At 32.9% G+C, this 22,182-nt stretch overlaps 5 protein-coding genes across 14 annotated transcripts; 3 read left to right on the top strand and 2 right to left on the bottom strand.

Moving 5' to 3' along the window:
- Positions 1–627: 627 nt before the first annotated feature.
- On the top strand, positions 628–6,016 carry LOC105833184 (monocyte to macrophage differentiation factor 2). Of its 3 annotated transcripts, none has more exons than XM_012674714.3 (5): positions 628–766; positions 903–1,122; positions 2,979–3,224; positions 3,352–3,604; positions 3,870–4,124. In XM_012674714.3, the coding sequence occupies exons 2-5, from the start codon at positions 1,049–1,051 to the stop codon at positions 4,122–4,124; spliced, it is 828 nt and encodes a 275-aa protein (XP_012530168.1). In that variant the 5' UTR covers positions 628–766; positions 903–1,048. The 3 variants fall into 3 exon arrangements, with proteins under 3 accessions (XP_012530168.1, XP_028045129.1, XP_036144398.1); XM_028189328.2 differs by adding an exon at positions 1,426–2,296 and having other exon boundaries at positions 656–1,122; positions 3,870–6,016; XM_036288505.1 differs by having other exon boundaries at positions 658–1,122; positions 3,870–6,016.
- A 25-nt stretch (positions 6,017–6,041) lies between these two features.
- Positions 6,042–13,048, top strand: LOC105833180 (katanin-interacting protein). Of its 5 annotated transcripts, XR_004963722.1 has the most exons (15): positions 6,042–6,754; positions 6,857–7,254; positions 8,302–8,657; positions 8,900–9,037; positions 9,315–9,455; positions 9,579–9,735; positions 9,804–10,066; positions 10,146–10,350; positions 10,450–10,611; positions 10,780–10,919; positions 10,998–11,099; positions 11,177–11,283; positions 11,366–11,409; positions 11,895–12,043; positions 12,846–13,048. XR_004963722.1 is itself a non-coding variant. In XM_028189325.2 (14 exons), the coding sequence occupies exons 1-14, from the start codon at positions 6,447–6,449 to the stop codon at positions 11,466–11,468; spliced, it is 2,460 nt and encodes an 819-aa protein (XP_028045126.2). In that variant the 5' UTR covers positions 6,055–6,446; the 3' UTR covers positions 11,469–11,742. The 5 variants fall into 5 exon arrangements, 4 of the variants coding, with proteins under 4 accessions (XP_036144383.1, XP_036144381.1, XP_036144382.1 ...); XM_028189325.2 differs by lacking the exons at positions 11,895–12,043; positions 12,846–13,048 and having other exon boundaries at positions 6,055–6,538; positions 6,638–6,754; positions 10,167–10,350; positions 11,366–11,742; XM_036288490.1 differs by lacking the exons at positions 11,366–11,409; positions 12,846–13,048 and having other exon boundaries at positions 11,895–12,042.
- LOC105833179 (kinesin-like protein KIF23) lies at positions 12,575–19,179 on the bottom strand. Of its 4 annotated transcripts, none has more exons than XM_036288484.1 (15): positions 18,968–19,172; positions 16,828–16,873; positions 16,116–16,682; positions 15,687–15,857; positions 15,358–15,556; positions 15,119–15,257; positions 14,845–15,044; positions 14,641–14,745; positions 14,466–14,551; positions 14,238–14,365; positions 13,949–14,157; positions 13,717–13,863; positions 13,440–13,607; positions 13,063–13,299; positions 12,575–12,947 (listed from the first exon to the last, which is right to left on the bottom strand). In XM_036288484.1, the coding sequence occupies exons 1-15, from the start codon at positions 19,041–19,043 to the stop codon at positions 12,756–12,758; spliced, it is 2,670 nt and encodes an 889-aa protein (XP_036144377.1). In that variant the 5' UTR covers positions 19,044–19,172; the 3' UTR covers positions 12,575–12,755. The 4 variants fall into 4 exon arrangements, with proteins under 4 accessions (XP_036144377.1, XP_036144378.1, XP_036144379.1 ...); XM_036288485.1 differs by lacking the exon at positions 18,968–19,172 and adding an exon at positions 16,959–17,135; XM_036288486.1 differs by lacking the exon at positions 16,828–16,873 and having other exon boundaries at positions 18,968–19,179.
- On the top strand, positions 17,430–18,963 carry LOC105833183. Its single transcript, XM_036288504.1, has 3 exons — positions 17,430–18,474; positions 18,548–18,768; positions 18,886–18,963. The coding sequence occupies exons 1-2, from the start codon at positions 17,716–17,718 to the stop codon at positions 18,644–18,646; spliced, it is 858 nt and encodes a 285-aa protein (XP_036144397.1). The 5' UTR covers positions 17,430–17,715; the 3' UTR covers positions 18,647–18,768; positions 18,886–18,963.
- A 176-nt stretch (positions 19,180–19,355) lies between the features above and the next one.
- LOC105833185 lies at positions 19,356–21,412 on the bottom strand. The gene is made up of 3 exons (XM_012674718.3): positions 21,127–21,412; positions 19,849–19,952; positions 19,356–19,765 (listed from the first exon to the last, which is right to left on the bottom strand). Exons 1-3 carry the CDS (start codon positions 21,283–21,285, stop codon positions 19,591–19,593), a joined length of 438 nt encoding a protein of 145 aa, XP_012530172.1. The 5' UTR covers positions 21,286–21,412; the 3' UTR covers positions 19,356–19,590.
- Positions 21,413–22,182: the final 770 nt, after the last annotated feature.

Genomic DNA, 22,182 nt, shown 5'->3' with positions numbered 1-22,182 from the left:
TGATAGATCAAGATCCTTGATCTTTAATGACTGTCAGTTGGTTTCGATACAGCCGTATTATAATCTATTACTTTTCATCACCCTTTATCCATTTAGCAAAAGACAAATTTAAAAATTATTGATTTTCTACCGACGTAAAAAAAATCTTTCGAGTCTCCGGAAATCCTCGTATATGTTCTCTTTCTAAAAAAAAGGTTATTTTTTAAATTTGAAAAACACGAGCATTTTTGGAAGTTTTATATTACATTTTTAATATCGATCGATACTGAACTACTGATCGATAATCGATATCTCGATACTCAATGCGCGCGCGGTTTGTAAAGGTGGTAAAAGTATAATATTTTTTGCAAGTGTTGGTGCTGATCGGGCCGGGTTTTCTGGGGTTTTATCGCGCATGCGCGACAAACGTTACATTTCACTCGAAATAAAAAGAAGTACTAATTAGTCGTTCCAACAAAAATAATTGTTAAAAATATGTTAGAAAAATATTAAATATGCAAATAAATACATATATAAATATGTTATAAATAAAATAACTTTAAAAAGCAGATTAATACTTACGCATGCGCAAAAAACCCGGCCCCATCAGCCAACGACACTGCTACGACTCACGACTCACGACTGTCACAAGTCACGAGACTCGCGAGTTAAATACTAGTCTAGGTCCAGACTCAGACTCAGAGTCCAGTGGGTTTAGTGGAGTTTAGTTGCGTCCAGTCGATTGCGTGATTGCGACTCGCGAGGCTGATCGTTTTAGACGTGCTCGGTCAGGCGCCGCCTAAGCCAGTCCAAACCAAGGCGACTGCAAACTTGTCCGGTTTCTCGAAAAAAGTTGACAAGTTCGCACGACTCACCTACTTGTCGATGTCGATTGTAAATCATACATCGTCTTACAATTTTAGCAGTATGCGATGGAAAACGCAGCTTCTCTGGCAGCTGTCACGCCGCCGTTAACTACGTTGCGATTAGCCAAAAACCCTATCGGATATATTTATCGGGATATCGGCTCATTTTCGTATCTCCAGCTTAGAAAAATTCACCCAACGTTATGGACGGTACTTGCCTTCATCAATTCGTCACTACACCCATCAAAAATTTTCTCCAGCTACAACGAATCAAAGAGTAAGACGCGAATACAGATACATGCATAGTATAATATTAAATTGCGCCAATAATTGGGAGTGTTGTAAATCCAATTTTGTATGTTTATCAATTATTTTTTATTAATTGTTTTATCAATTCTGTCGAGCCGCTAACGAATATGCCTAGGATACATCAATTATTTTTTATATTCAAAAACGTTTCAAGAGTCATTGAATGAAAAGAATTCCTCCCTTAATGCTTGCTAGCCTATTGTCTTATGGTTAGACAATCCGTTCTAATTTCTCTGCTCTGATTTAATCTTCTAATTTATTCTCATTGTAGTTTTGCATTTTTGCATTCTTGGAATTCATCTGGACGTTTGGCATGTAGCATCTGTTTATACGCAAAGTAATTTATATGCATGCATAAATCGATAATGTATTATCCGAAATGGTCAGTCATATAGTATTAATTGTGCTTATTTCTGTATATGAGAGATCTGATTACAAGTCGAGGTATATATACAGTGCATTATTATAATATGGTATATTGTTGTTAATTAAAGCTGGGTGAACATTAGCAATACTTACGTAAAGCTTATTAGTCAAGTTCTAGCCATGATAGCTGCTAAATGTACATTACGCATGTCTTTTGTCACAGCATGATTAAGAAATATAAATTCTTCAGTATGTACAGGTATATAGATACGTATACAAAAGAAATTGTACAAAGGACAAATTGCATCTTATATGTTACAAAGAGAAAAGAAATTTAATAATGTTACGTTTTAATATTGACATCTTATTATAGAATCAACTAATACTTCAATTAGCATAGCTTTTCCAGAATAATAACAATAAATTCACAATTTAATTTTTAAAATGACTATTCTGGCATGATTTTATTAAGGTTGAGAATCAACTAATTCCATTATTGTTAGACTCAGTTTTTCCATTAATCTAGCAATTGTATAACATTGAGTTTTGAGCTTAAGAGTGATTAAAAGTTATTTGCATGTATCGAAATTTCTAAGTAACATAAAAACTTTAACGGAATGCACTAGTGCCGCTTGTAGGAGGATAAAAGATCAGTGTCTTTAAACAACGTATTCTACATGGACCATTCTACCAATATGAACACACAGAATGAAATCCTGTGCTGTAGTGTGGATTATATGATGGATTTTCTCTCCTTAAAGTAGTTCAGCAAGCAGGTATTTTGGTTGATATGTAATAGACTTGTGTCTATGCAGTTTATGTATATGTTATGTATATACATGTGCGTTTTTTCTCAATGTATGTACATGTACTTTGATGTAATGCTTGTGGAATTTGAAGTAAGCTTTATGCCAGGAATATATTATATAATCATTAAATCTTTGATGCTTTTATCTTTTAATCTACTACTGCACTATTCCATGTATAATGTCTAAACCTATATATCTAGTAATATAATACATTTTAGAATCCCCTTTAATTTCATTATTTACTTTGCCTAGGTTTAACAGAACTTTTCATGTAATCATCTTTCACTAATCTTCTTTCACTTTATATAACAACCATGTTCCATGATTTCTTACACAACAGTTTTCTGTCGTGTTATAGTGTCGACCAATGGTATCCGTATACTTATAACAAATATATGTATATATGTATATATACTATAAAACATTATTGGTTTTAATGTTATCAATATTTTTCTCATATCAAACAGTGTCTGGAATGCACAATTAATGTGTGACATTAAGAGATATTTCGTATTATTACTAATTAGTCAATTATTTTTATTACTTTCACATTAACTTTTACTTTTACATTATGGTATGCAGTTTTATAAAATTAACACAAAGCTTACAAGTGAAAAAGAAAAAGATGTAAGTATGAATATACTCGCAGGATAAAGTGGATGAATCCGAGAGCGTGTACAAACGAGGCATATACTCCTACATCTATTGAACATGTGGCAAATGTGGCAACTCATGGAATATGGGTTGTACCTTCGGTAATTGGTGGTATTGAACTTGTACGACGTTCAGCAACATGGGCCCAACTTGTTTCTGCTTGCGTATATGGCACTTCCTTAATCCTTGTCTTCGCAGTATCAACTTTCTTTCACAGTGTACACTACTGCAATCATAACAGGTACAATTATTCAATCAATCATAGTTCCATAGTTTCTTCTTTCTTTCTATTCCTTGTTCTCGCTAGTATTTTGCGTTACACGCAAACAATGATACAAAAACCAAAACAATATTTATTAATATTTTAGACAACTGAAAGATGCGTTGCATCGTTGCGATCGTGCTATGATTTATATTTTCATAGCAGCTAGTTACTTTCCATGGTTAAATATAGAACACTTCTCAGACAATGAGCTTTTATTCGCGATGCGATATGTCGTCTGGATTATGGCTATAATGGGTATCCTCTATCAGCAAATCTTTCACGAGAGATATAAAATGCTCGAAACTATTTTCTACGTAGTTATGGGTATTGGGCCTAGCGTTGCGATCCTTAATGTTGTAAGTAAAATTGTTTTTGCATTGAATTTCCATTTATTCACATTGCATTATATCAAGCAAAATATATTTAAAATCTAAATGTAAATAATTATCTTAGTAAGTGTGTGTGTGTGTGTGTGTGTGTGTGTGTGTGTGTGTGTGTGTGTGTGTGTGTGTGTGTGTGTGTGTGTGTGTGTGTGTGTGTGTGTGTGTGTGTGTGTGTGTGTGTGTGTGTGTGTGTGTGTGTGAGAGAGAGAGAGAGACAATAACTACAATATTTTTACAGTACAACTATTACAATATTACGGAATTGAAATTGGGTGGACTAATATACGTTCTTGGCTTAGTATTTTTTAAATCGGATGGTCGTATACCTTGCGCCCACGCAATCTGGCACCTTTTTGTAGCTGCAGCGGCTGGATTTCATTACTACGCGATTCTGAATCACGTATTTCCTGAAAGCGATTCGACGAGTGTTCTTGGACCATCTGGCAATATGCCACAATTATCTAACATACTAAAGCCTCATATAGAGTTATAGGAGTTGTATTAGTATTTTCTACAATATTTTTTCCAAATGCTAAACATTCTAAAAAGTAGTTTTAAAGGACAACTCTGTATATTTCCATTTTCTGCTAAAGAAATATCTTTAATTCACAATATCGGTCAAAAGTAATGCATCACTCTTAAAAATATAAATATAGAAAGCACAAGTAAATTATGTTCTTTGTTTTTTCGTTTTCAAAGTATTCCCTTAGCAAAGCATAAAATAATAGTATTAAAGGAAAATTTCACGACATTGGACATTATGGACACCATTATCGACATTGGTGTTTTCTTCATTAAAGTAACCCATTTCTTAGTTTTCAAATGATGCAATACTTTTCGCCAGTAGTGTACATCTATTCAAAGTTTTTGATAAGAATAAATTGACTTTTCAATCATGATTCATACACCTATGTTAGATGGCTAGATATCTCTTCATAATTATTCTAAATCCAAATCAGAAATCATGTACATATAGTGTGTACATAAAAAAGTAGGGTGAATTGTATGTATTAAAAAGGAAAAGGAAGATTTTTTACGTACCTGACGACATACAAGACTCTATTCATAAGGTTTGTTTTTTATTGTTGCATTGCTGCACTACTGCAATAAGAATGAGAAAAAATATATTTGTCTTATTTTAACTTATTGCACCAGTGCAGCAGTGCAGGAATAAAAAACAAACCTACACATTATGATTATGAACGTGTTAAATCCCAGGACGAAAAAAATAATAGATATTACATTAGCAAAGATATTAATATGACTCAATTATTGTTAATTACATGACAATTTGAATATACATCAAAGATGTCGAGTATTATTATAATTACATCTTTCGTATACGATTTAGTATTCATTAATCTCGATATTACTCGTAAACAATGCCAAATTATTATAAGAAAATTTTATCATGCCTGTACTTTTTTAAATCCAAATAGAATATTTTTGGGAAAGATATAATTTTCTTTTACACTGTAGAAGTTGATTGAAAAATCTGTATATTAAAATCTTTACAAAGTGGCGATGAATGGAAATTAAATTGACTGAATACACATCTTTACTAAAAGTGTCTTTCTGTTTGTAGATGTACTGTGCCAAAATTAAATCAAATTTACATCTTATCTAATGTAAGATTGCCAATACATTGAAACTTTTTTGAAAGAAAGAACGAAATTAATTTATTATTTGAATCACATTAATCATATATTCTAGTATGTAATCAGAAAAAAAGAAAAAATATTTTAGTTAAAATTACTGAGCGTTTTTCAAAAGTAGCATACTAAATAATGATTGATATTTTTATTGTTACTCGATAGAATATTTCATTCAATGATATTGATTAATATGTAATTGAATGCAAAATTAAGTTTAGTAATTACAGTACTTATTATGTAATAATAATCATAATATGTTATGTTATGTAATACATATCGTTACGTTATAATATAATTTGTTTATACATCTATAAATGCATCTGTAAACATATATTACAAAAAAATTTAATTTGTACATCTTTACATACATACATCAATTGTATATTAAAAATTGGTATATACAATAATTTAGGCGATACCTGCACTTGCGTGTATGTGTGCGTGCGCATGTCCGTGTGTGTAAATAGAATGTACAGTATTGACAATGTAAAATATTATATGACAGTTTTGTGACGAAGATATTAATTTTTGCGATGTATACATATATGTATTGTGATATCGCAAGGAGCAAAGTACAAAGTGATTATGAGTTATTTGTTGTCTATTTTTATTGTATCATTTGTGGACCAAAGTATATTGTGAAATAATAACATATAACATTATTGATATATACATGCTGACATGAGTGTAATAATTAGTGAGAATAAATAAATTACATATTGGTCAAAAATTGCGTTTTATTCGGCAAACTGGCTTATTTTATTATCATATAGGGATAAACATAATAAGTAGTCGTGCAAGTGCGCACGCGCGCCTTAGACATTACAGTTTAATATAAAATTTCGTGCATAAGCTTCTACATACATTAGAAAGGTTTCTATGGTGACAATACCAAACAAAGCAAGAATCGAGCGAGCTGACAATGGATAAGTATTTTTCACCGGTCATTATTAGTCTTGAACAAGCAGTTAAACAATCTGAGATCTGTGTAATTCAGTCATAAAAATTAATATATAAATTTTTGAAACATGAAAAAATTGTTATTGACAATTTTTCGATAAAACGGATTTATATATGTGTGTGGTAAGCTATTGTTGAAAGTGAGTTTGAGCTGTGACATGCGACAACATTATCAGCGACGAAGTAAGAAGTAATAAAGTATGGATAATGTTACATGTGACAAGACAGAGACTAAAACTGCACCCTTGGCTGCCATGCTTAAAATGCCATCGTGGTTGTTGGAGATGTCTGAGTATGTAGTTATTTCATGTGTATTTTTCATCTTTTTAAGAATAACTATGACATTGTTCTCTACCTTTCGTTCTCATGTCTCGTATACACTTTATATTAGCAATATAGAAAAAATTACTATAAGTAACGATGCCAAATCGCTGCAAATGGAAACATTTTTAATTGATGATCAGAATTATTTTAAAAATATCACCATCAAACGAGAAGATGACGATACGTAAGCATCTACATATATTATAATAACATACGATACTAGACAACTTTTTCAAGAGTATACAGTTGTAAGATGATTAAATTTCCTTTCGCTATTTTTTTATAGAATGAATGAACCTAGCGCAAGTTTAAGCAGTCTTTATTTTGATGCTAATATCAAATTACAAACGCCCACGAGCAAATCACTGCCAAATACACCAAAGAGTGAACAAGTTAAACAGAAAAAAATACGCGCCTGTTCTGCCGTAGTAAATACGAAACATACAAAGGACGATTTTTATGGATTGGATGCGTACTTGGAGAGAAAACAGATGGCAAAACACAGCATGTATTTGCCGTCCGAAAATTATAACAACGCAAAGGCTCACGAAGAATCTTCCTTTGAATATCAAATACTGAATGTTCCGAATCGTGCAGATACACGGTTATATTTGTCGGATGATAATTATCCTAACAATTCCAATTTTATCAAACATAACGAAGGAAAGCTAAAATTATTATCTGGTCAATATAAAAGAAACTCTTTAAAATATCTTACTTTATTTGAAAAATTATTTTGTTAAATTATCTCATTCAAATAATTATCTGCCAAGGGCAGATTAACATCATCTTTATATGCGCGAGCAATCATTCACATGTGCTTTTGCACATTTATATCTTATACTTGTAGAAACATAAAGCATTAACGCGTTATCTGTTTCGGGGAATTTTTATTGTCTTGTTTTTTTGGACGCCGAAGTGGAATTTTTACTTTATCATAAATATATAATAATAAATTGTCGTGTAATATGATTATAAGTAAGGGTTTGGTAATTAGGTAACGTGTTACTGTTACGCTGTTACCATTACAGTTATTTTTCTTGATAACAAAACGGGGCGTTACTTTGCCTTGTAACTGTAACGGTAATAAATTTAACCGTTACTTAATACATTTTGAACTTATTTGATAGAATTTTCGTACATTTAATTTTCAGTCTTTGATTAGAATTTATCGTTCTTTGTCTATTTAAGACTGTCATAACTTAAATTAAATTCCCAGAAGACTCTTATGTAGAAAACACAAGAGTTTCTATTTTAAATCTTTATAATCCGAGTTTTAAATAATTTTTTTTAGTTTTTTATTCACGTCAACGCCTTGACTTTTCAGATAAGATTATATTCTCTTCAATTTTCTATTATAGTGAGAGATGCTAAAATATTTCGACATGTATTTTTTATTCTTTTGCCATTAACATTTTTCAATTTTTTGTGAAAATTGTTGGAAGTAGAAGAGATGTTAATTGCTATTAAAGGTAAAAATTAAAAAGCGTTACTTTTACTGAAAATCTAGTTGACGATGGTGAAAGAGAATTGATGAAAAAAGTCAAACTCGATCAAAATTGCACCACAATCGAAAAAGCTAATCAAAAGAGTAAAACCATAACTTTTATTAATCTTTTTCTACCTCTAAAATTGAAAAATGTTTAAGATTCCCATAACGGTACAATGGCACGATTAGCATGACAGTCAAGTCTTACATTTTTTCTCAAATAAAATTATTTAAATTTTTAGATAAACTTTACAAAAATTTTATTATTCCCGAACTACCATCCGGAGACTCGTTGGTTATTGATATTCTCTCTACCTGGGGTGACAAACATTATGTAGGCCTCAATGGTATAGAAATCTTTTCAAATACCGGAGAACCAGCCAGAATAAAAGAGATACGCGCAAATACAACAAGCGTTAATCAATCGTACGATCAAAACAATGATCGCAATCCTTATATTATAAATAATTTAATTAATGGCACTAATCGAACGAGAGACGATGCAAATTTATGGCTAACACCTTATTCAAATGGTGACCATCATTACGTTTACATGATATTTGAATTCACGATTACTGTAGCAATGATCAGAATATGGGTAGGATATATATATATATACATATATATACACATATGTACCTTCACACACACACACACACACACACACACACACACACACACACACACACACACACACACACACACACACACACACACACACACACACACACACACACACACATTAAGTAAACTCGTAAAGTAAGACCTATAGACATAGAAATGTGCATTTGTGGATGTAAAAGTACAATTACAGTTTAAAACTGCTTCCTCTTCTTTCAGAATTATAATAAATCTAGAATACATTCCTTTAGAGGAGCCAAAGATATTATTATTAAATTGAATGATACTATCATCTTTTACGGAGAAATTGCTAAAGCTTCAGGGGATGATGTGGGTAGTCTCGATTCTTTTGGAGATGTAAGTAATTTTATCAAATAAATCAAATTATGAAATAATTGCATAAAAGTTTTATATTAGTTAATTGTAAATGTTACTGTCACACATAACGATCTATTGAATCAACAAAACAGTTAATGATGCTTATTCTTTCTCAGTCTACTTCTTTTATATAATATATTATAATGTGTATATAATAATAACAAATAAATATAATAATAAAATACATACTATATAACAATCAAAGATTTTGAAAATTAACTTTATACATAATGCATAAAAATATTGGTTGTTGTAGACTATATTATTTACGACGGACGAAAACATTCTGGAATTGATATCAAAACATGATAATACTTTCATAGAATTCAATAATGGAACGTCAGATTACGAAGAGCAAGAAATGATTCGCCCTATAACGGCCACAACGATCAATGATGTAAGTATAATTTGTGTGTGTGTGTGTGTGTGTGTGCGTGTGTGGCGGGGGGGGGGGCATGCGTGCGCGCGCGCGCGCGATACAATAATATGCACTCTTACAATAAGGGTAAAATTTTTGTAGATTATCTCAGCGAGATGTAAAATTAACGAGAATCCTATCGAGAATTCTTCAAACTTGAATATCAATAAGAAAATTTACGATATCAATCTTACCGCTCTATCTTGCAGAGAGATTCAGTTAATTATCATTTCTAACTGGGGTTTACAACATTTGATTGGTAAGCAAATCGAGTTATTAGTGCTACAATTTGTGCACTCGACAACAAATCGGCATCAATCTTTGTAGGACTCACCGGTATAGAATTAATCGGGGATCAAGGTACAGCAGTCCCATTAACAAGTACCAACTTGCATTGTGACGCAACCGATACGCATTTAACGAAATTGATCAATGGACACAATGTTACTACTGAAATGGATTACATGTGGCTAGCGAATGTAACATTAAACAAGAGGATTACGATAACCATTGCTCTCGATACGGATGTGCATCTAACAGGAATGCGAATTTGGAATTACAATGCATCCTTGGAGTTGTCTTATTGCGGAGTAAGATACATAAGTATACGTTGCAGTTTAAGAGCGCAAGAGAGAATTTATAATCGCAACGATCAATTAAACGAGACAGAGATACATTCTCTTTGCACAGGTAAAGCAGATGCTTATTAAAATAGATGGCAAACAATTATATGACGAAAATTCTGACGGGTTCCTGTTAAGACGCGCGCCGGGATCTTGCCATTATGATTTTGTTCAAGAAATTTGTTTCGTTAATCCACCTACTCGACAACATTTTTCGGGCCTCATCTCCGATTCGGTTGAATCGCTCGAAGGTATATCATTAGATATATAAAGAAAGGCAAGATACACATCTATATATATATATATATTGGTTAAAAATATCCATGTCAAACAAAACTAACAATTTTTAGAACAAGAGTCTTTTGATTCCAACTATGAAGCTCCGTCGATGCCGCGCGGATTCGTTTATCAAATAATTATTTTCTCTACGTGGGGCGACTCTTATTATGTTGGCCTCAATGGAATACAGATGTATGACAATTATGGAAACGAAATCGAATTAACTACAGACAGTATGTTTAATTTATATGCATATGTGCGCGCGCGCGCGACACACACAAAATAGTATTATCAACTTCATTTTTCTAAGAAAACAAAAAATAGGGAGATAAAAGAAAAAGTTTATAAATAATAATATACATCTGTAAATTACCTTCATTTCATTATATATTTTGCTGCAGATATAGCCGCATTTCCAGAAAGCGTCAATATAATAAAAGGGATAGACAACGACATTCGTACGCCGGATAAACTCGTCGATGGTATAAATGATACTAGAGACGGACGGCATGCCTGGCTGGCTCCTATACTTCCTGGACAAGTAACCAAATTAAATTATATTGTAATAAATATAAGTATTCTCTAATTAATATAATGTTTCTGATGCATTTTTTCTCAGACAAATCGCGTGTATTTAATATTTTACCATCCCATAATAGTATCAATGATAAAGATCTGGAATTATGGGAAAACCCCACAAAGAAGAGTCAAAGAATTTGCAGTAAGAGAAATAAATTGCAACAATATTTATGTGTATATTAATAATTCTCCAATACTAAAATTATTTGCAATTTGTAGATACTAGTAGATGACTTGCTAGTTTACAATGGAATGTTGGATAAACACAACTTATACGGATTGGTAATGTTTGTAAAGGAAAACAGCAATGAAACTCTAATGAATCGGTAAGTTACAATAGCAACAAGTGGAAAACCTATTGGAAAAAACTTGACCGCAATTGCACGTCGTATAATTGTATAATTGTAGCTCGGAGCAAAGTCTTCTTTTAAACCTAAGAAGAAATACCTCGGGTAATAATTCGTTACCAGATCCATCCCTTCGTCCGCATACATCTTTACAATTTAATTAATCATAACATATACAAGTTCAACTCATACTAAAATTATACATATATTTTTATATCTACATTGAGACTTTTAGCGTCCTGTTTAAATAATTAATGAGACTGTAGTGATATACATATACATATGTATGATTGGTATAATACTATTCATAGATTGTCATACGTTTGCTATTGCCGTAATAGCCATTCCATACGAATATTAGATTTACAAATGCTGTTCTGTTGGATCTTGTAAAAACAATAAAAATCATTGCGATATAAAGATTGCAATATCAATCAGATAGCACAAGAAATATATTCTTTGAAACAGATGTAAGTAGTGTAGCGAAAAAATTGTTGCAATCGGAAAAACTTTTAAGAAATTTTATTGACCTTAAGACCTTTGACCCTTTCACAGTCAATTAATTTGATTTATATTTTGTCTTGGTGAAGCTAAGGTCCTTGGATTTATCTATTCATAAAAACAAAGTTGGAAAAAGTTGAGCTGTTTCTCCGAAAAATCTTTCCAGAAATAGACGATCAAAGCACCAACATTATAAAATTATCAAGCAACTTATTTCGCTGTACTACTTAACAAAAAGGTAAGATTCACAATTATATATCTCATCGCAAATATATCACATGTCTAACAAGGGAATCTCGCGAACTCGTAAATTCTGATTTTAATGAAACTTGGCATAAATGTAGAGGGGGTGAATACATGAATTTAGAAATTTTTGTTGGTGCCCAAAAACGGTTTGAAGAGGTAAAACCACCCTTCAAAGTTGAGACATTTTTGCGGTTTTTCGATATATCTCGTAAACTAAACAAAATATTAAAAAATGTTTCATACAAAAGTTTTACAACATAAATACCTCCATTTAACTACGCTATTCATTTTTCGGAAAAAAATAAAATTTTTTTATAAAAAAAAAATTTTTTTTAATAAATAGCATAGTTAAATAAAGGTATTTATACTGTAAAACTTTCGTATAAAACATTTTTTAATATTTTGTTTAATTTACGATATATCGAAAAACCGCAAAAATTGTCTCAACTTTGAAGGGTGGTTTCACCTCTTCAAACCGTTTTTGGGCACCAACTAAAAATTTCTAAATTCATGTATTCACCCCTTCTACATTTATGCCCCTTCTACATTTAGTTTCATTAAAATCTGAATTTTCGAGTTCGCGAGGTTCCCTTGTAAGTCATATGTTTTTGTTATACATGCTGTATGAGTGCTGTAATAATAATACAAAGAAAAATATATTGGATATTTCGTCTTCCCTGTGCTATTGAGCAAATGTAACACGTTCAGTTACGGAGGCCAATTACTCTTGGTCTTTTCGTTTCTGTGTGCGTCAACGTAGAAATACTATCTACTTGATCCTTTCCTTCTTTTAGAGGTCCAGTACGTTTCCTCGCCCTCGGTGACGATTGTTTCAAACACTCCATATCATTAAATATCACTTGTGCTCCACCACCACTCGTTGGCAATATGTCGCCCTGTTTAAAAGAAAAATCAAGTTGTAAAGATCAACTTTTATTTAAAAAAGTGTAATAAAGAAATCATGAAAATTGCGAATAATAAAAATTCTTGTGAATACATAAATTACAAAACCTTGTATAATTTCGTCTCAAGTTCTCCATCTGTATCGCGCTCTTGTGCGACAAGGCAATATCTAGATGCGCCATCCGTAATCTCTTTTGGGGAAGTAAGTTGCGTCACGCTACGTCGTCTTTGCATCATTGGTTGCAGTACAGTCCCGATTGGCACAAGGGTCTGAGGTCTATGATCGATCCATCTGTCAGCACTTTGCGATCGTCTATACTTCGGATTTGAAATTGGTATTCTATCCTATGGATAAAAAAATTGTTATCCTTGTTGTTTACTTTCTTCCTCAACTTTTATACAGATACTTTTTTGCATATTGTCAATTTTATATACTTCAAAGAAAGAAATTTCAAAGAAGAGAGTAATTGTATAACACAGATAACCTTTCGTGATATTCTGGCCTCTTTATCTGAACTGACTACTACTCTTGTTGTTAATTCTGAAACTTTTTCCTTCGAATTTATTCCTGTTATTGCAAGATTAATATCGTTATCGTCGACTAAAATTTGTTTTACCAATCGTAACTTGTCTTCTTTCTCCTTCATTTGATTCTAAATAATGGGAAATAATATTAAATGAAAAATATTAAATCTTTATTATTAAAATGCATAAAAGTTAAAAATAAATAAAACGTACAAAGTATAAAGTCCGAATAATTACCTGAAGATGTTCACGCTGTTGACGCAGTTTTACCTCTAGCTCTCTATTCATTTTATCTGTCTCGACTTGCATCTTTGTATTATATCTCTGCTTCACTCTTTGCTTATCTATTAAACGTTGATTTAATGCCAAGTCTCGATCTTTCACCTATGTACAAATATGTATTATTTAAATTAATATGAATTTTATATGAACAGACACATGCACGCATACAAATCAATATTCGACTTACCTTTTGCTGTAAACTTCGTACCATTTCATTAGCATCGTTTAATTTACATACAAGTTCATAAATTTGCTCTTTTGCTTCACAGAGGTGTCCCTCTAATGCCGATATTCTTTTTTGTTGTTGTGTATTTGCAGCCTTTAACGAAGCTACGTCAACGTTTAATTTTACATTTTCTTGTTCTATTCTCATTAATATCCGTCTAAAGTCCTCCTCTATAAGTAAAACGCATATATCTTATTATTGTCATTATTATTATAGACTAATTAAAAGTTAAAATTGAATCATATCTCACGTTTCTTTTGCAAATCCGCACGAAGTATGTTGCGCTTGTTGATTCGTTGTTCCAAGAAGTGTATTAAAGATTGTATTATATCATTATCCGAAGTAACAGTTTTCAATTGAGGAAATGGTCCGCCCAAACTAAAATTTAAAAAAATTCATGACAATTCGATTAGATTTATGAAAACACAAGTAAAAAGGAGGGAAAAAGAATTTGTATTGTAACATCAAATTTCAATACCTGTAGACTAGGCCTAAATCAATGATTAAATCAGCAGCTTCTGGTCGACCCTCTTTCTCCAATTTACCTCTTGCTTCTTTGAATATCTGAAAGATTAGTAAAAATGCTTGTATTTACGCGTGTGGATTCTACACATTCTATAATTATAAAATATTATTCGAACTGCAGTTGTTACCTTATTTGCTTGTCTTCTGCCAGGAGTCAGACCGAGGTCCAATTTTACAGGATTAGACCTCGCAACATGAACTTCTTGAGTCATTTCCGCAAATTTCATCACTTGCTAGATACAAATAATATTAAATAATCTAATGAAAATTTTGTATTTCTTTTTATTATATTTGTATATTTATATAATCAGGTATTTTATTCTACTACACACAATTGTTTCGTCATAATCATCTCCTCTTGGATTTACACAAACTATCATCTTGACCTGTCCTTCTCCATCAAAATAGTTTTTGAATAAATGTGTAAGCTTGGAGTCTCGATAAGGAACCATTTTATTTGTATTCTGATTCTGATTCTCTCTCAAAATTTCCAAACACGATCGTAGAGTCATTAGAGAGTTATTAATATTTCCTACAAAATTATGTGCTCGTTGTTTATGTGAAGGCTTTCATAAATTTTGGCAATTGACCAAAATAAAATGTTACCTGTTTCTCGTAAACGTTGACCAGTATTTTTAGTGCGATTTGTTCGCTCACTACCTGCCAAATCTACTAGAGATAATTGACTTATGCACACTACTCGTTTGTCTTGCATTACATGCTCACCTTCACAATCTAAAGGTGCCTACAAAGTGGATAAACAGCTATAACCGATTGTACTTATAGATAGTAAAAATCTAATGTAAAGATGTAAGAAATGTTAAAGAAAATGGAAATAAGATTACCTGTACAAGTCTGATGGTAAAAACACTATGCGACCTACTCGACTCTGCATTCAATGCCGTGTGTGCAACACGTCTTTTTCGTTGTCCACGTTGAAATAGCTCAAAAGCTTCCTCTGCACTTTTTACTTCAACTTCTGTGACAGCATGTACGTACATATTTTTGTTACCATCTTCTCTAACAATTTTACTCTGCAATGTCCTATGTTCAATAAAAGTACACAAATAAAAATTTATACTATAAAAGTGTTTTAAATATTATGAAATAGCAAATATTTAATACAAACACACATACGCACAAAACACATGTACACATGCATACACATACTTACTTGGTCCTGATATAATCTTCATCCAACAAATCGTATACGTTGTTATTGTATATTTCAACATACGTGATAAATACAGAGTAAGCATTATCTGATTCAACCATCACATTTTGCGATTTGTTATGTTTGTGAAGTACCATTGGATTACTATCTCCATCATTGTCTATTTTATGACTATTGCAGATTTATTGAGATATAAAACAAGAAGGGGAGGAGAGAAATCATTGGATATTATAGTATTAAAAACATTTATCTATATCTGTAGAAGTTACATATTAAGGCCATTGCATGTATATTTCCACAACCGTAACCGTAAGCTTTCAACCAATCATATTGCTCAAATTCGCTGTAGTCAAGTGAATTAACCAATCGTATTGCTCAATTTCTTACGGTAACGGTACAGACATGGCTTTTAGGTGGAAAAGAACTTACTGTTTGCCAAATCTCCCAGTTCTTTGGACAGATAGACCTGCGTGAAGTTCATGTTGCCTGTCCAGCATAGCATCAGCCTCGCTTTGTACATCAAAACCATTCAATTTATCTGGTTTAAAAATGAACTTTTTTGTTTGGTAATTAGCAATAGTATTAAAAAGGACATCCAAGCACCGAGGCATGATACCAGCATCCTGGGGTTCTCCAGTCATCGTATATGTTTTTCCACTACCTGTTACACCATATGTAAAGAGAAGACCATTTTTCCCGTGAATAAGATTTTCAACCAAAGGAAGGGCGACCATTTTAAATATCTCTTTCTGCGTCACATTAAATGTAAATACATGACTGAACGTCGTTTGTATCTCTTTAGTTATAGTACGAAAGTTGACTGCCGATTCCGGAGGCGTTATCACAACTGTTGTATCAGATGTAACTCTCATGCATGATACATCCATTGAAGATTGCATGGGTCTTAAACGACAATAAACTTGCACAGGATCTTTAGATATCGTATTTGATCCTTTCGCTCGACCGATTGGCTTAAGAGCTGGAGTATTTGAACGTCTGGAACGGATTTGTACAATATATTTACACTTGAGATCTCCATCCCGGTCTCACAAGCGCATACACTTAAAAGTCAACTTGAACGCTTCTACGTTCAAAACACTTAAGGATACCCCAAGTACAATATTAGTTTTATAATACTTACGCTGGCTTCATTATTACATACAAGCCAATCCACTTTGGTCCACTTTCTTTTTAATGCGTATGCGTATTTAACAAACAAACGCAACACTTAAATTGCTTGTTTTTTAATAAAAAAACATTAAATAATTTCACCTGTCAAGCCGTTACGATCTTTTAAATTGAAGCTTTGTCTATAGAGATGTCGCTATACGCGTTTAATCATTGACCTCTTTGACTCTTGCCTAGTTTACACGTTACACCGAGCACTTGGTACGCGCAGAGAGGAACCTGAGAGCGGGCGGCCTTTTTCGTGCGACAGCTATTTGACTAGCATCAGCGCCAAACGTGAATGCAAAGAGAAATCTGAGAGCGGCCACCGCGGCTTTTTTCATGCGACCAATATTTGACTAGCATCAGCGTCAAACGTGGATGTAAAGCCCGTTCTACATTAATTGCAGTCGCCACTTGCAATTTGCAACACCCAATAAATGTTGAGCTTTAACTAGAAACTAAGCGCCTATTGGATGTCGCAAGTCGCAACTAGCTGCTTGCGATTAATGTAAAACAGACTTTACATCCACGTTTGGCGCTGATGCTAGTCAAATATCGGTCGAGGGGCAGAAATCCATTGGGCGATAAGAAGAAGAAGAAGAAATATCGGTCGCACGAAAAAGGCCGCTCTCAGGTTCCTCTCTGGTGGAACCGGGCCTAAGATATTTTACAAAAGATTAGATCTTTTTCCCCCCCAAAATGTTGACTGTCTTCTTCAGTGAATTGTCATAACAAGTAATGAAATTTACTTTTCAAGACTATTATATGAATTATATAAGAAGCTCCGAATATTTATATCCAAATTATTCGTTCAACGATTCATCGCTGATCACGGGATATTTGTCAATTCACGGATAGTATGACGGAGACGGATAATGTTAAAGTAATTTCAAGACCAAAACCGAAGGTTAGATTCCATCAATTTTCGACGGGGGACGATACGCAAAATGTGGAGAGAGAGGTTTTCGAACAAGCAGTTAAAGAACAGGCAGTTCTGCGAGCAAATGGTCCAAGAATCAGAGAAATAGTATCTCTGAAGAAACCTGTTAGAATTGTAGATCTTAGAAAACAGTCGACAAATGCCGAAAAAGCTATATTTATGAGCAATTGTAATACAGATGTCTCGTCACGTTGTGACGATATTCAAAACGTGTCTCTGTCCGAGAAAAATATGCCAAGAGTAGAGGATATGACTACTCTGTGTGATGTAAATGCCATCTGGAATACAAAGAAAAGTTGCAATAAAATATTGCAACTTGATAAGAGTTTGCGAGATGACGCTGTAAAAGTCTGTGCAAAGAGTTTAGGACAGAAGGGGAAAGAAAATAAAGGTATACCGTTGAAAAGGGTTATATCTAATAAAAATGTAAGCGAGACTAGAACTGAAAATTTCCAACAAGACATGCAATCGCTTACTAAAGAGAAATTTAAACTTTTTACAAACACAAAGAATAACTGTATGCAAAAAGTAAATGTTCAAAACTTTAAGAGACCAAAAATGACAAAGTTACAATCTGCACCAAGTATTGTGAAAAAAGCAAAAAATTGTACGAACAGAGGGAAAATTTTTAATACAAAGCCTTCAACCTCCTGCTTCATGTCACGTTACAAGACTGTGGTAAAAAATAAAACATCTCCAGTTAAGATTGTGTTGCGTAATGTAACAGGTCCTAAAATTAAAACGTCTGTAGGACCAGGAGTCTTTCACAAAGAGCAAAATACTGCGAGAACAGGTGATGATGCAAGTAAAAGACATGTCATTAAACCAGATGTTCCTGTACAAGATTTGATGCAACCAGAATACAATTCTATCATGTGTACTATTAATAAGCTAAAAGAACTTGAACAGCAAAAGATTGTCACAGCTATCAGTCATTTGCCAGCTACGCTAAAAACCTTTTTAAATGGAAAGGTAAAAATCTTTTTATGTAAATTGCCCTTCTATGAGCATATATGCGTGTGTGGTGTGCGCGCGCGCGTTTATAAATGTGTGTATGTATATTTTTCCTTTTCTTTTTTTCCATCATAGATTTCCACAGCACTTGATTTTCCATTGGATGAGACAATTTACAAAAATTTGATAGATTTGAGCATAGATGAAAAACAATTACCTTCCAGCGTTATGCGAAGTAAGGATCCAGAACCACAAGAGAAGGATATGTTACCAAAACTTTCCAACTTTTTCATGCCCGAAGATACTAAGGAAGTTTGCGAGGCTGTGCATGTTAAATCTCAGGCACCAAAGATTGATGATAATTGGAACGCTTTTAAAATTAGCGATAGGATACTCGAATGGAGATATAGTATAGATGATATAAGTTAGAGCATCTCTCTTTCTCTATACAATTTTATCTGATAAAGCTGTACGTAAACTTTAAATTGTCATCATATATAAACGATAAGTAAGATAAGTTACAAAATACAAGAAATATTAACTAAATACAACATAATTAAATCTATAATACATACTAGGTGGAGACAATTTACTTGACAACTTTATAAACATATATAGTAAGTTTATATTTTTGTAACATAGAAGAATAAGTTACTAGAGATACAATTTTATCTAGTTTACTGTTTATACACACACACACACACACACACACACACACACACACACACACACACATATATATATATATACATACACACACACGTATACAGGACACATACACTCACACACACTTAAAAATGGAATGTTACATGCTTGATCTGATGACGAGTTGCTTTCTTATTATTCCTGAAATGATATTTTTATTGCTTTTCCATCAGAATCAAATTCTGATGGTACTGACACAGAACTTGCGCCATAATATCTTTGTTGCAGATATAAATAGATACGACATAAATTATAATGAAGGCATGTACCAGCCAGTATCATTCCAATTACAACTCCAGCTATAATTACCCTATTAAAATTACGTTTAATTTTAATTCAAGTTTGAAATATGATGCATTTTCCAAATTTTCATCTATTATACTACATATTTACAGAGTGATCCATATATCATAGTCTTTGTAGCTGCAGCATACATTTTCGTCGCAACAATACTCAGACGATTCACACAAGCCCCATACACAGTAATGCGCGGTAGCCTGAAAATATATACAGGAAGCAAAATAGAAGAACTATATATACAATAACGCAAATTTATAGATAAGGAAATTAAAACTTTAGATGTAAAGAGAGCTAAATGGTAAATATCAATTAAATGATACAAGGCCGCTATTCCGTACATGATTACCATAGTTGTCGGTTCGATAACTGTCGTTGCGGATATTTTTTCACATATTAAAATGGAACACTTACCGAATCGACAACTATCGGTAACGGAAAAGTGGTCCAGTAGTGCGATTCTGTAACTCGTTAAGGATGTATCGTTAAGGATGTATACAATCTTAGGCTGGTATTCATAGTCGAATCTTATTTAAAGATTGTCTCAAGCAATGTCTTAAGATGCTAATACGGCTCTGTGATTGGCTGACGACATCTTAAGACAGTACTTAAGATGATCTTAAATATAAGATCCGACTATGAATACCGGCCTTAGACAAAAGTGCATGAAATTTGAAATACTTAAATATCAACGCCTAATGCATAGAAAATCTAGATGTAAGAAACTTGAACGATGGTTGGAGTTTTATTTTTACTCTTACAAAGGTATTTTTCACGTATTTGCGATTTTTTTTTACTTATGAGTTTAAACTTTTGACAGTGAAAATGCACAATTATCTCAAGTTATATTTTATTTCTTTAAAATGGTGTAGAAGACAATTGAAACTTGGCAGATATTTTCTTCTATTCATATACTAGATGTACAAAAAAATTCAAAACACTGGTACTATTTCTTCTATATTTTTTTAGCTGTTTCGTCCGTCAAGATCGTCTTTTTCCATAAGATAGAAAAGGATACCATGTAAAATCAGTGAAAATCAAAATAGTTATAACTCAGCAACCGTTTAGTGGATGCGTTTTCAATTTTTTGCAGTACATTAGGAAAACTAAAAGAACAATTTCACAAATTTTTAGCAACTTTGTACCATTTTGAACTTCAGTCCGATACATCCTTAAGAGGTATCGATAGCGTTATACAGACAGTTGTACAGATATTTTATATGATAAAAAAGTTGCGACAGTATAACGATACCGACATCTCTTGCTATCCTTCGCCTTAAAAGTGTGACTCTTTTACAAATATCAATTAAATTGATAAAATATGAAAAAGTATGACAGTTGAGAACACAGAAGTACGAAACACACAGGGATTACCGGTGAAACCGTGAAACTGCAAGTTAATATAAACAATATATTGATTGCGTGTGACAAATGCTCCATTGTTGTCAATTGTGGCACACCAAAGAAAATATAGTACACATGGTGGAACTGTGGAAGGTGAAAGTATACGAGAGACATTGCGCATAATGGCATGTGGGGCGGGACCAAAATCTAATCAACTTCAACCAATCAGATTTTACCAATTTGGAAACGCGCATATTTCAAACGTGAACGACTAATCAGAAATAAAAACAGTATCTATATATATATATAACATTTATATTTGAAGTAAAAATATATATGTATTCATAAATAAACATTTCAGCATGATAATTCGGCCGAAATAATAAATTATATAACACTATTTAATGCTTAGCTTTGTTCAGCGATATTAATAATATATTATACTATACATTGAAGTAACGGGCGTTTGTGTTAACTCCTGGGGCTCGATTCTTGAATTCATTCGCAAGAGAAACGTATTCGCAAATTTTGTTCTTGCAGAAAAGTTAAAACCTTATTGGCTATCGTATGACATTTGACCAATAAACTTGCACTTTTGTGTTGGAGTGGGTATTTGCGCATACGTTTCTCTTGCAAATAAATTCAAAAATTGAGCCCCTGTTCCAACACAACAAAGACAGAAATACTGCTGTGTCGATTTGTGTCTCTTGCTCGAAAGCTCCCTATGTAAGCCCTAGTCTACAATGAAGGATTTAATCTTTAAGCCGTAAGAAACTGGCCACTCACAGTAGATTTTTATAAGAATACTTGATTGTGATTGGTTAATTTCTTACGGCTTAAAGTTTAAATCTTTAGCCTCGTCTACAGAAGTCGCAAGCAGCCAATTGCGACTTGCGACAGCCAATGGGCGCCTAATTTCTAGTTAAAGCTCGACATTCATTGGCTGTCGCAAGTCGCAACTGGCTGCTTGCGACTTCTGTAGACGAGGCTTTTATTGTAGACAAGGGCTTATGCTTTATGTAAAAGTCTGTGCAGGAGCCCTTAATGTGCCTTTTCACGCTGAGGGTGAGGTCCCATCATGAAGTA

Source organism: Monomorium pharaonis, chromosome 6, assembly GCF_013373865.1.
Source record: "Monomorium pharaonis isolate MP-MQ-018 chromosome 6, ASM1337386v2, whole genome shotgun sequence".
In the NCBI taxonomy this organism is placed as follows: Eukaryota; Metazoa; Arthropoda; class Insecta; order Hymenoptera; family Formicidae; genus Monomorium; species Monomorium pharaonis.
This window is presented reverse-complemented; position numbering and strand designations above follow the sequence as displayed.